The 13,513-nt window shown below is 32.8% G+C and overlaps 2 protein-coding genes and 1 long non-coding RNA gene across 3 annotated transcripts in view; 1 reads left to right on the top strand and 2 right to left on the bottom strand.

The window, feature by feature from the left end:
- LOC143079982 (uncharacterized) overlaps window positions 1-13,513 on the bottom strand; it is a 250,721-nt gene that overhangs the window by 16,319 nt on the left and 220,889 nt on the right. The window lies entirely within an intron of this gene.
- LOC143079978 (bifunctional 3'-5' exonuclease/ATP-dependent helicase WRN-like) lies at window positions 234-4,472 on the top strand. Its single transcript, XM_076255608.1, has 3 exons — window positions 234-780; window positions 1,942-2,101; window positions 2,750-4,472. The coding sequence occupies exons 1-3, from the start codon at window positions 426-428 to the stop codon at window positions 3,720-3,722; spliced, it is 1,488 nt and encodes a 495-aa protein (XP_076111723.1). The 5' UTR covers window positions 234-425; the 3' UTR covers window positions 3,723-4,472.
- Window positions 4,615-12,817, bottom strand: LOC143079977 (uncharacterized). The gene is made up of 7 exons (XM_076255607.1): window positions 12,519-12,817; window positions 11,294-11,408; window positions 10,295-10,762; window positions 8,956-9,429; window positions 8,274-8,403; window positions 7,438-7,568; window positions 4,615-6,758 (listed from the first exon to the last, which is right to left on the bottom strand). Exons 3-7 carry the CDS (start codon window positions 10,394-10,396, stop codon window positions 5,589-5,591), a joined length of 2,007 nt encoding a protein of 668 aa, XP_076111722.1. The 5' UTR covers window positions 10,397-10,762; window positions 11,294-11,408; window positions 12,519-12,817; the 3' UTR covers window positions 4,615-5,588.

Below are 13,513 nucleotides of genomic sequence, written 5' to 3' on the forward strand. Positions count from 1 at the left end.
CGGATGTAGGTACGGTACCCTTAGCCTGGTTCTCTGTTCAGGATGTGTTTCTGAGACAATGAACAGAGAACCAGACTAAGGGTACATGTATCCGGTGGTGATGGTGCACAGTGAAATAGCAGCTTATATACAATCCGTCACGATCTATGTATTTAGTTTATCTAATTCTTGCAATGGAAAGACAAGAATTACATTTACTTTCGTAAATAATGTCAACGGTCCTATATTCCCAATCTAATTAAAAACCGATCTCTCATGCTCCCGTTTTCTGATATGTCGCGTGGGAGATCTAACGAAACCCGCTTTGGGGTCACATGTGAGTGAACTGAAATTATGAATTTTTAATGATATGCAAATGAGTTGACGACCTATCAGTAAGCCAATCAAAAAAGTTTTCCTTTAGCGTGTTTGGATTGAATGGGAAAATGGCGGACGATATACTGGATTCGATGATTACAGAAGTTTGTGCATTATTTGGAGTAGAAATGTTAAAATTTGAGCAAAGAGAAATAGTGTCATCACTTTTAGCGAGAAGAGACTGTATGGCTGTATTACCAACGGGATTTGGAAAGTCACTCCCGTACCAGATTTACCTTCCTTTGATACGGAGAATGAAAGCTGAGCCTGAACCAACTGAAGTGTTCACTCCAGAAACTGTCAATTATTTAGAGAAGCTTGACGTAGAAGAGAAAATAATTGTCTGTTGTCCACTTGTATCACTTATGAACGACCAAGTAAAGCGTCTAGAAACTGTACCTGGATTGAAGTCCGCCTTTAAAGGTATTATAACATAGGCTACATGTACATACTACATGTATCAAGTTTTTGAAATATTGAGGGGGGATAGGACCTTCATCAGAAGATCGGATTTCGGGACGTTGTGATTTACTTTATTTAAATACGGGATTTCGTGTTATTAAGCCCGGGATTTCAAGATCATGACCCCTCCTATCCCCCTTCAATATTAACTCACTGAAAAAGTTTTATCAATCAGATTCTACATCAAGCGTCTCTTGTTTCTCCAAAAGCCTGGTTTATTTTCGCAATCTATCAGTATTACTTATAAGTTGTAAAATGTGGATTATGGCCAAAGCCGCCATGGCTAATAAATGAAACATCAGTAAATTTAACAGTGCCAATACTAAAAAGCCAGAATTGGGAACTACAATGTAACCATACAGATACAGATATAGCTAGTATAGATAGTATAGACTAGCTATAGATGTTTATGTATAGACAAACCGAAGATGTGGTATGATTGCCAATGAGACAAGTCTCCACAAGACTCTATCATGTCTATCAACAGACCAAATGACACAGAAATTATTGGTTATTGGTTACGGTTCAACTTACCATAGGGCCTAAGCCCTTCAACCATGTCTATGAGCAAAGCCCATAATATATATATACCATTGTCAGCTAAGGAAAACTTACGACCTAATTTATGTACAAACATAACGAATAAATGAACAGAAACAACTATGTAATGATAATAATATTAGACATGTAAGCCAGCTGATGTACATGTAAGTGGGATCCCAACCCAATGATCTGAGACTGAGAGTACTCGCAGTAACTGACAGTTCAAAGCCACTTTAAACTAAAGTTCATATAACATGAGCTACATGTTATCATGTAGTATGATTGCCAAATCAGTGAGACAACTCTCCACCAAAAACCAAATGACATGCAAGTTAACAATGGTCGACAACACACCTTCATTAATGATCAAAACAAATAGGCAATACTACATTACTGCATGTAGCTTTAAAGTCCCTGAAATTAAATGTACATTTTAACAAGTGAAAAACAATTCAAATTTAGAAAAACTTATCGTGTGATTACATGTACATTGTACAAAAGAAATAAACAAAAAACAATTGATTATATTCATCAAACAAATGATTAAATGATTACGCCATTTCATGCTCAATTTTGCAGGCAACTCTGAAGAATGTGATCAACAGATAAGAAACGGATCAATTGACGTCATATTTGCATCTCCTGAGACACTGGTTGGCGATCCTTATTGGAGGTCACAACTCCAACAACTTTCAGTAGGGTTGATAGTTCTAGATGAATTTCATACCATAACAACATGGTAATTGTTATTTAGTCATTTGCTACAAAACCTTATTCTCAAACGGGGGTGGTGGTGGGGGTGGGGGGGGGGGGGTGGCGGTGGTGGTGGTGGGGGGGGGGGTTGGATTACTTCTGATATACTGCTGGAATAGGTAACCTTTCAAGCTTCAAAATAGGTCTAGGCAAATATTGGTAATATATATATGACTAGGTTAATAAAGTTCCCATATCTTCTTGGTCTGTCAATCTTAATTTTGTCTATCAATCTATTAAAAGTAAAAACCAAGCTGCCATTGCTCCTGTTTTCTTCTGTCCTCTGTTTTTGGTGTTCCTCTTTTGACACTTTGGTATACTACTCTTACATTGCATACATGCATTAAAACCCAACAATATGGGAAAAGGTAACATTTACTTTTGCAACATATAAAAAGGTATTGTGGCCCTCCCCCCTTATTCTAGTATTGAGGTATATGATTATAAATGTCTGATAAATGATCCACAGGATGCCTACAATCTTCTGAGTGGAAATACATTTTATATATTGAACATAAAAAATATAGTACAACTATAATTAATATAAAAAAAATTAGAATGAAGCATAATTATTTATCATGTTTATTGGGTGGTGATTTTTGTGCAAATTTTGTAAAACAACTTTTTTTTGCAGGGGAGGTGATGAAGAGACAGATGAGCAGGAAGCATTTAGGAAGTGGTTAAGATATATAGGAGAGATCAGGGCCATGTTTCCGAATGCTACTGCATTAGCATTAAGCGCTACTTGTACCAACAAGATTAAGAAGCAGGTCATGAAAATCCTGAACTTTAAAACAGGCAATACTATGTTTCTGAATGTGTCTCCAAACAAGAGCAATATTAAGCTTGTTGTTAAAAAGATTGAAAATTCTGTTGACACTGCCATGTTTTGGCTTATAGACTCTCTTGAACGTTTAGGAAAGGATTTTCCAAAAACATTGATATATGCCAACAGCATCAACGAAGTTTCCAAATTATATACATACACTACAACTGAGGTGCCAATGTGTAAGTCTCTGGTAGAAATGTTTCATTCTGAAACATCTGACAAAAATAAAAAGAAAATAATAGAGGCTATGTGTCAAATATCTAGTGATATCAGAATTGTATTTGCAACCACTGCATTAGGAATGGGTATTGATGTTGTAGCTTGTCATAGCATCATACTTTACGGGTCACCCCGAAGTATTCTAGATTTAGTTCAGGAAATAGGAAGAGTGGGACGGGACAATTCCAACTCTGTTGCAATATTAATGCACAACTCCTATCATTTAAGAAGTGTCAACAAGGAAGTGAAGACAGTCTTCACAACAAATACATGCAGAAGACAGGTTCTGATGAGTAATTTCTTGCAAGATACTGAGTTAGAAGAACTTGCTAAAAAAGAATGTAACAAGCACACTTGTTGCGATAATTGTGCCAAAAACTGTTCCTGTGGGGATTGTGAAATTCTGCAAATTGAATCTTTGATTGAAAATGTTGAAACTGTGCCACATGACAGTGATAGTGACACAATTGAGTATGAATACAATGCTGCAGCTGATGATGGTGTTGAATTGTTTAGTTCTGATGATGATTTTTTGGCAGAATTAGATGAAAATGTTTGAAAACAAATGTAATCAAAATGTGTAACTATTATTTTTTCTTGTGTTGTGTCAAGGTTAACTGGGATTGCGTTTTTAAATGTGATGGCAATTGTTTAATGTTTACTATTTATATATATCTTATCAGCATTTGAAATGAAATTTAGCATCAGGAAAGCTTTGAAATGAAAGTGCATTCCCAACTGGCTGCTACACTTTTTAGTCATTTAAAGTCCATTATTAAACTTTTCATATGTATAGTGATCATATTAACAGAAAGCAATCAAACTTGGAAAATATATTTTTATTGACCTGATTATTTTTTATATTCATGTACATAATTTTCAGTGAACAGAATAGTTGTAAGTTGTACAGAGTGTGACAGACTTCAATTGCTCTCCGTTTTGTGGTCCATTGGTTTTGTGTTCTGCTTGTCTCTCAGAAACAATTTACATGTGCATTACAATCACACCACATCCCTATTTATACAACTCTTTTTCATGGTTTATGCAAACATATATTTGACATTTGATCATTAAATTTATCTGTAACTTAAAATCCAGTATATATATATTTGCACAGTGACAGCTTTATAACTTTTTGAGAAAATTATTGATCTTTAATATATTTGGCCCATTTAGTGATTCATAAGCCTATGGAGGCTGGCTGATATTTGTATTGTAAATTTTACAACTGTAATATATGTATATAATCAAGTTGCACTATAACATGTATAATAAACAAATATATATATATATATGATCATTTATTAAATTTTTGTGTTGTTGTCTCAGATACTTGTCACAGGTCAACTTTATTCAAAAAATAAATCTAAGTGATTGTGAGGTGCACAAATAAATAAAAATGAATACATGTGGTATAACTGCAAATGAGACATCAATCAACCACAGACTGAAAGACAAGGAAGAAAACAGTGGCAATTCACGTAAAAACAAAGTTAATTCCGTTTCAGAAACTAAACCCTCCCTCCATCTAAAATTGGAAATTGGCTCCTGACTTGCAACAGGCACACTGAAATTGTTTAGTGGATTACCATATTTTACAAAATTCCCAACATAATCAGTCATTTTATGGGTTAAGATTAACCATTAAATTTGAGTATGTACCTAGAAAATAAATGAATCAACAGCAATGAGGGAAAAATAAATAAGCTATACATGTTTTAGGAATATTAAATATCCCCAACAACTAATTTGCAATCAGATACAAGGACAAGAAAAAGTACCAAAATTATTCAAAAGGTGCATGTGGGACATAATTTATACATGCTAGTATATATAGCTGATAATGCCTTTTCATTTTTGCTCATTGATGAAGGTCATACGATGACATTGTTGTTTTAACCTCTATGTTATTTGGTATGATGGGGAGTTTTCATTGGCAATCATACAAATCTTTTTATTTTTATATATTCTTACATGGGTTAGGAAAATAGTACATGTATGCAATCAGGTATTTAGCTTTAATATCAACAATTATCCTCAGGTTGCAAAGAAGAAAATATCAAGTTCATAACCATCCTTAAAAATGTCTCATCACTTCTGCAATGTCAGAAGAAGAACTAAAATTAGCATTCTATGCTAGGTGTGAATAACAGGTTAAGAGTCTTGTTTCATAAACAACAAAAATTTATTTTGAAATGGAAATTAAACTAGGTTTGAACTTTACACCATGGACTACTAACAGTTGGACATAAAAAAAAGCGTCGAGACACCAAATGGACATACAAGTGTAGAACTTTTTTAAAGACATTTAAATATGTTTACATAATAAATCAGATAATAATATAAGTATTAACTTGAAAAAGAAGTTAATTCATGAACAATGATGAATACAGATCACAATTATCATTTAATGCAGGCAACTGTCCTATTGATGTTTGTCTCTTAAACGGCTAAAAGGTTCTTTTGGTTTGTGTCTGTTTATCAGGGTCGATAAGCCACTGTATGAATTAATGAATGGATTTCTTTCGGTGGACAAGTCTTTACACACAAATTTTCGTTTTGGTGTATGTTCAAAAGCCCTTATCTCTATCAGTTCCTTTGCTACCTTCATTACGTCTGCGTTATATTGTGGTAATTTGTGGAATCCTTTTCGTTGTCGGATTTCTGATATTATATCAAAGTGTTTGATGTAGTTTATCAAATGTGGATATTGTTTTGAGTGTGCAATAATGCTTTCCTTTGTTTGGTGACCTGTAACTATGTCCTTACTATCTCTGTTCAGCATTTCCACATATTCGTCCAGAGCAAGGTTATTGTTCTTTCCCCCTTGAAGGTTAACTGTTCTGTTTAATATCAGTATATCTCTTTGTTCTGGTGATAGAGTTTCTTCTGAAAGAGCAGTTAAATGAATGCAACCAATGACATATTTTAATTTATTTGTTGTATTGAAAATTGGAAGTTCATATTTTGCTGACCTCACAGATCTTCTTCCATCTGCCATATCAATAGCAGTATCTAAATTTTTGAGAAGTCCAGTTAATTTAAATAACAGAATAATGTAGTTAAATAGCTGATCTTCATTTGCCGAAGTTTTTGCTTTCTTTTTCTTTTCAATTTTTGGTCCATTGTGCTGATGACAAATTCGTTCATGTGTTTTTAGACTTCCAACATGAGAGTAAGTTTTTATACAAAAATGACAGGGAAATCTTCCCTCTTCATTCAGAACCCAATAATTCTCTGGGTGATCAGGGTCCTCCAAAATTTCTCTGAGCTCCTGAAACATATCAGTATTTTCAAAAAACCACTCCTCAACAATACTGGAACATACATTCAATAACCACTGGACCTTTTGTTCACTGTTCCTTTCTTTGAAGTCAGATGGCATTTCTATAACTCCCTCTAAGTCATGTGTATTGAATCGTTTGATGAATAAAATACAACAGCAGGCATCAAATATTGTATAGTACAACAGTTTATATGCTCGAAAAGCATTTTTAACTTCAGCTTTGACGTTCCTAAGATTTAGAAAATTTCTAAAATAACAGGCTGTACCTCTATCCATCGTTGATTGGGCGTATGTGAGTTTACATATTGCCTGAAAATAAAAGATACATGAATAAACAGAGTCCTACATTATAAAAATATTTTTAACATGTTATCAAATGAAATTGAGTAAATATATGTAAAAAATTACATTGATGGATGTTTCTATTCCTTGTAATAGTACAATTAAACTGCCATAGATATAGGAAGATGTGGTATGAGTGCCAATGAGACAACTCTCCATCCAAATACCAATGAATAAAAGTCAAACTATATAGGCCATGGTATGGCCTTCAACACAGAGTCTTGGCTCACACTGAATAACAAGCAATAAAGGGCCCACAAAAAATACTAGTGTAAAACCATTCAAACAGGAAAACCAACAGACTAATCTATATAAGAAACTAGAAAAACGTATAAATTGCATAAAAAGTGACAACTACTGTACATCAGATTCCTGACTAAGGAACAGTTAAGAACAGCTTAACAGTTAAAGCACAAATCAATGAATTACCTGTCATTAAATTGATTGATTAATAATTGTTTAACACTACTACTATTGGCAGTCAGTTTTTATTGGTGAAAGAAACCAGAGTACCCGGAGATAGTCTCTTGTTGGATTCAAAATCAGTTTTTGCTAGAGATACTATACTTAAACAATTTCAGCCCCACACCTCTCCCTATAATGAAACATAAAATGCCCAACTTAAGTTGCTACTTAGGTTGTATACCTCCAACAAATTCATCATTCTATGCCAGTCTTCAATTTTGGAAATGAAACCTTGCAGTTTCTCTTTTGGAGTATCACCATTTGACATGGCTTGCTGAGCTGACTGGATTCTTTCGTCTGTTAATCTGTCTCCTGAAAATGATTAAGTTTTTTACAAACAGTTTTCCTTCATATCACATATGCTTCAGTCCTCCAAGAAATGAATATTAACAAAAATGAACCATTATGCATAGGAACATATTTTTTTTTAATCACAAAATTGAACATTTTTAGCTATTCCATGTCTAACTATAATAATGCTGGTATCCGAAAATATTTCATTCATTTCTGACGTTTAAATAATCCACATTGTCACTTTGCATAATAATGTAAATTTCCAAATTATTGCAATGTTTTTATCATTGCGAAAAATGAGACAGGGTTATCATCGCAATAATTAAAACTAGCATTTTGAAATTATTTCTTTGAATCAAACATAATTTTTCTGATTATTGCAAAAAATAAAATCATATTTTAGTCTAAAATGACAAATTCTCTTTAAAAGCAAGCAATAAATTAATTTCTGAATTTACAGTAACATGAATAATGTGGCTTTCTTATTTGAATTGTTTTACATTTTTTTCATATATTTCTATCTTCCTATGCAGTTTGGGTTCATCTGTTTTGATCATTGTTGAAGGCTTTATTATGAGTAATACTATAGTTGTTAACTTGTACCTCCTTTGGTGTCAGGTAAGAGTTTCTCATTGACAATCATGGCACATCTATACAGTTTTCTATAGATCTGTGGATCAAAGTAAATTGTTGTTTGAACAGAATATATTAATGTAAAATTACCACCAAAGAAAACTTCATCAATCACTTCTCCATTGTCTTTTAGTGGCACATACTTTTCAGTCAGCTGCTTAAGAAGTCTGATCACCTGTTGGGTCTTGTTTTCATTACAGTCATATAAGCCCAAAGGAAACTGAAAAGAATACATACCATTAAATATTTTATAATTTTCCTACACTTAACTTAAAACAACACGATCCTGTATATAAAAAAAGAAGATGTGGTATGATTGCCAATGAGACAACTTTCCACTAAAGACCAAAATGACACAAACATTAACAACTATAGGTCACCGTACAGCCTTCAACAATGAGCAAAGCCCATACCGCATAGTCAGCTATAAAAGGCTGTATGTCTGTTCAATATGCTATATATTAATGTATATGTATACCATTGAAGATCAGTTAAGAAACATAGAGTGAAACTCCATTGTGCTTGTAAGGATGTTTATGACAAATCTCATCATACATATGCATGGCCATGTTAACTTGAACTATGATAAAAAAAATCAGTATGATTTTTACCCTTCTGATACTTTATAATAAATACCAAGCTCTATCCTTTTAGTTACAATAATATGTTTATGATCTGAATTACAATACTTTTAAACCTGTTTATACATTATATATTCATAACTCAATTTTAACAAACATATTTTCCAAACCATTAAAAGAAGTAATCATACCTGTTTTGTTTTGATTCCAGATGAATCACTGTAATCATGCTCTAAGTGTGATGGGAAAATAGATTCAAACTCAGTTTTCATTTGATCAATATTTTGAATTACTGATGTTGCTACGAGAAAGGAGAGCTCTTTCTTCAATTGCTCTTGTTCTGATATTGATGGTATAAAATCAGCATGATTCAGTTGTACCTCTTCTTCAACAACGGGTTTATTTTCTGGAACAATTCTATCTACAACTGCAATAACTTGAAACAGGTGCAGAGATAGCGTTTTATCTTGGGAAGTCCTGTAGGATGGTAAAATATTCTTGTCCAAATTGTCACCAATCATTTGGTACTTGACACCAACACCTTCTTTCCACTCCTCTTTTAACTGAACCAAATCTGTGTCTAAAAAATCTTCCCAAGATGATAGCTTATTTTGAACAGATCTGGGGTTTACAGTTAAGCCCAACTTTGCCAAGCGTTCAATGTCCTATAAAAAACAAAAGCATGGTTAAAATCAAGAATATTTAAGATAGGGTTTCTATTTATGACATGAAATCAGTACATGTACAACAAGAAACACAACAAGTAAAGGAACAGCCTTTTATTGTTGTTCTTCATCTCAAAATCACAGTGAGGCCTTTAACACATAGCTTTATTACCACCCGTGTCACCTGTATCAACGTCCTCACTGTGATTCTATGATAAAATTTATGTATACATTGTATTAATGAACTTTGACACATTTTTGTTCAAATCTAAATAAAAAGTAATTTTTACATGTATGCAATACTTCAAAATTATTGACCAATGTCAGACAGAGGGAGAAATTCCATATGATCTCCATGAAAATGAGATATTTAAATCCTAAATCAACTGCACATGAACATTTGTTTGTGCCTACAGTATATCACTAACTTATAATGTAAATATTCAATTTACTAGACCGACTCACAAACTTCAGCATATATATATATATATATACAGCTGATGCTGCAAGTTGCATCATGCAGTCTTGTTTGGCAAATTAACTTTGCAAAGACAAAAATTATGTATGTAGCATGTTAGTTTAAAAAAAAAAGAAACAGATCTTTCAGGCATATTTCAATAACCATAACAAGCTCTGTATTCATGCAAAAGCTTAACAGTGAGGGCTTGTGGGGGAGTGTGTTGGAACATTTTTTTTTCTAATGAGCAATGCATTTGAATAGGCACATATAGCATGTATAGTTGGAACTTTCCCCCCCCCTTTCTTCACCTTTATTTTATAAAAATGGATTCACCCCTGATTTCATTAACTTTTTTTCATAATTAAAAATTTAGTCATATAGCATTCAATGAGTTTATATAATTACCCTTTGTTTGCAGGCACCATGTGTCAGAATGAATCCAATTTGATAATGAATAGAGGACATCTCTTGGTTCCTTCCATGCAGTGCCATTGAAATTATGTGCATTAGTGTTGTATACTTTTTCTCTCCTGGTGCTATTGGTATATTGTTTAAAGCTGAAGATATTACTTTCAATGTCTGTGGTGCTTTAAGTTGTATTTCATCATGAAATTTATCCCAATGAAAGTTAAATATTCCAGAGTAGGATCTATCTTGTAAAATAGAACCAGATCCCCGTTTGCAAATGGCTTCACATTCAGCGGAAATAATATTGGATGTAGCAGAGGTCAAAGTTTCTGGATGGGATTTACTTATTATGTCTATAATACATTTTTCAACATTTTGTCCTCTATGAATAGCCCTGCAAATATTTCTGTGTCTAATTTCTGGTACAAAAGCGGTCCTTTTCCCACTGGGGTATTACACTGTCATCTATAAAATAAAGAGGGACCTTTAGAGACTTGGGGTGATTGATAAAACATTATTATGATTAATTGATTTTTTTCTTTATTGAAATAAGACGAGATATCATATCTATTGGTTTTGGAGAAACTATATAAATTTTAAAAAATTGATCACATTATACATGTTATATTCCATTGAGAAATATTCAGCACTACTTGATGAAACTGAAGTGATCTTTCAACTTGTTCAATGATGGTTAAATAGAATGCAAAATATTATCATTTAACACAATATGTATTGCTTTTAATTTATTAATGATCGATATCTAAACAGATTTAATCATGATACAGTTACTGATCATTCTATATACATTTTTTCAGTAACCATGGTAACAGTGCCAAATCAAATTTCTTATTAAGTATGAGGCACAACTCCATTTTCAGATGCAATATGAGTTCTTCCATTTTCCTTTAACTTATTGGAATCAAAATTCATATCTTTTTTAATAATTAACTGTCTTGACATTTATTGATCTTGAGAAAAAAATAACAACTTTACCTGTTTTCTGCAATAACATTTACTGCAGTCAAATGAAAAGTCATGTAAATCCAACCACATTTCAAAGTGTAATGTTCATATATGTTAAAAACAAGTTCTGTACATGTATGTAGACCTGCAATAAAAACTAAAGATGCAAACTGCAATTGACATGCAAAATTTAACAATTTGACCACAAAAAATAACTGTGTGCAGTGTAGTAAAACAGATCTTTTGAAAATCAAAGCTTATGACTACAACACTAAATACAAAATGTATCACCATGTTATCCATGTCTGTCCATCTGTGAAAAAGAGTTTTCTGTACCTTTTTTTAGGCTTATTATATTTTCTCTTTTTTTCTTCTGTAAATGTAAACAGGATGTTTTTAAAGTTCCCATGTAAAAATGTAAGCACTTTTTTGGCATTCAAAGGATTGCAGACAGACTGAAGTCCTCTTACTTTCCCAAATTTTGATACAATTAAAATTAATCCAGTTTCCATACTATACATGTACATACAAATGTATATATATATAGTCTTTTTAAAATTTGACACAACTATATTATCAGTTGATGCTTTTGTGGTCATTGGTAACAAACAATTAATATAAACAACAAGCAAATTCAATTGAACTTATAACATGTTAAAGTAAACTGAAAAAAGAATGACAGCAACAGTTTACCTTTTAGCACATAGGCAAAAAGTGTACTTGGACGGAACAAAAAAATGAGCAAAATAAATGTATGACTCATGAAATTTCAATCCTTTAATCATGTTCATGATGTTAATGAAATACAAATGATTCAACTCAAATCAAGTTTGTTGCTGTCATTTTTATCGAATTAGTACAAAATTAAAATTTTCTAAAATCTACAAACTTGAGGAGACAATCATTTGATACTGAGGTGGGTGTTCGGTGATGGCTATGAGAGTTGAAACAAATACATTTGTATTTATAATTTATGGATTATTGATTTTTTTTACATGCTGAAAACCATTAAAAAAGAAATAATGCTGATAAAATCATCACCCTCTGACAGTATCAAATGGTTATACCTTTTTAACATTTGGCAACACAGCCTTTATTATCTATAAACTAAACATTGCTAAATGATAGAAAACATCTATCTGATCCAACTATAGTTTAATTTGTAATACTTAACTCATGTAATTTTAATATTTGAAATAAGAAATTATGAACATATGTTTCAAGATGAATATAAAATTAACATGTACATTTGTACCTCAACTTCTCCCACAAGACTGCTTTGCTCATGTTTCTGTTCCTCCTGTGATGCAGTAGTCTTTGGCGGACTAGTAAATGACAGCGATCTTCTTGTTTTTTTTGGTGTTGGAACTATTTCAGCCACTGTATGGTCCGTCTGTCTTCCACTGAGAATCTGAGGAAAGGTTGGCAGTGTCATCATTGTAACCACTGACACAGCAGTTGGAAAGTCTGTCCTTTGTTGTTTACTTGGCTGTTGTGACAGTGGTGACCTCAATAGTCGTTTTTCATAACTTTGTCTTTTACTTTCCGACTTTGTTTTTGAACATGTTGTAGGTCATGCGTACACCACTTCTAGTGTCATTTAAGTCTTTCTGTAACGAACCCAACTCTTCCTGCAGTTTAAGCACTTTCTCAATGTGTCTATAACATTTTTTACATACACCATTTACTTGTTCATGTTCATGTTCAAATACCTCAATAACCTTCTTAATATTGTCTACCCTTTCTCTTGTCAATTTGAGTTTATGGTTTGTTAGCTTTTTCTCAACTTTGTGGCCAGATGGGGTAATGTCAGTCTGGACAAATGAAAAACCACAAATTACACATATATTTGAGAGGTAATAAACTCTTCTAGGGGTGGCAGGACTTTTCAAATCCATAGCGATAGTTTTATACTTCACACATGTGCAATGACAATGTATTTGACACTAAAACAGTCTCCAACCTCCATAAACATCTGGTTTTGATAACAGAAGTTGCATACAATGTAAAAATTTACAATTGAGATCTTGGTGGCTACTCATACATTATATGAGGGTCGGTTGAAAACAAAACTTTACGACAAAAGAGATGATTTCAGCTTTCCAATTGTGAACTTTCCATTTCTAAGTAGCAACATTCCAGCAGCACCTGCATACGGGGTATATATCTCCCAATTGATACGATATTCCCGTGCTTGCATTTCCTATCATGATTTTCTTGATAGAGGTTTGCTGCTCACAAGGAAGCTAT

The sequence above is a fragment of the Mytilus galloprovincialis genome, chromosome 6 (assembly GCF_965363235.1).
Source record: "Mytilus galloprovincialis chromosome 6, xbMytGall1.hap1.1, whole genome shotgun sequence".
Taxonomy (NCBI): Eukaryota; Metazoa; Mollusca; class Bivalvia; order Mytilida; family Mytilidae; genus Mytilus; species Mytilus galloprovincialis.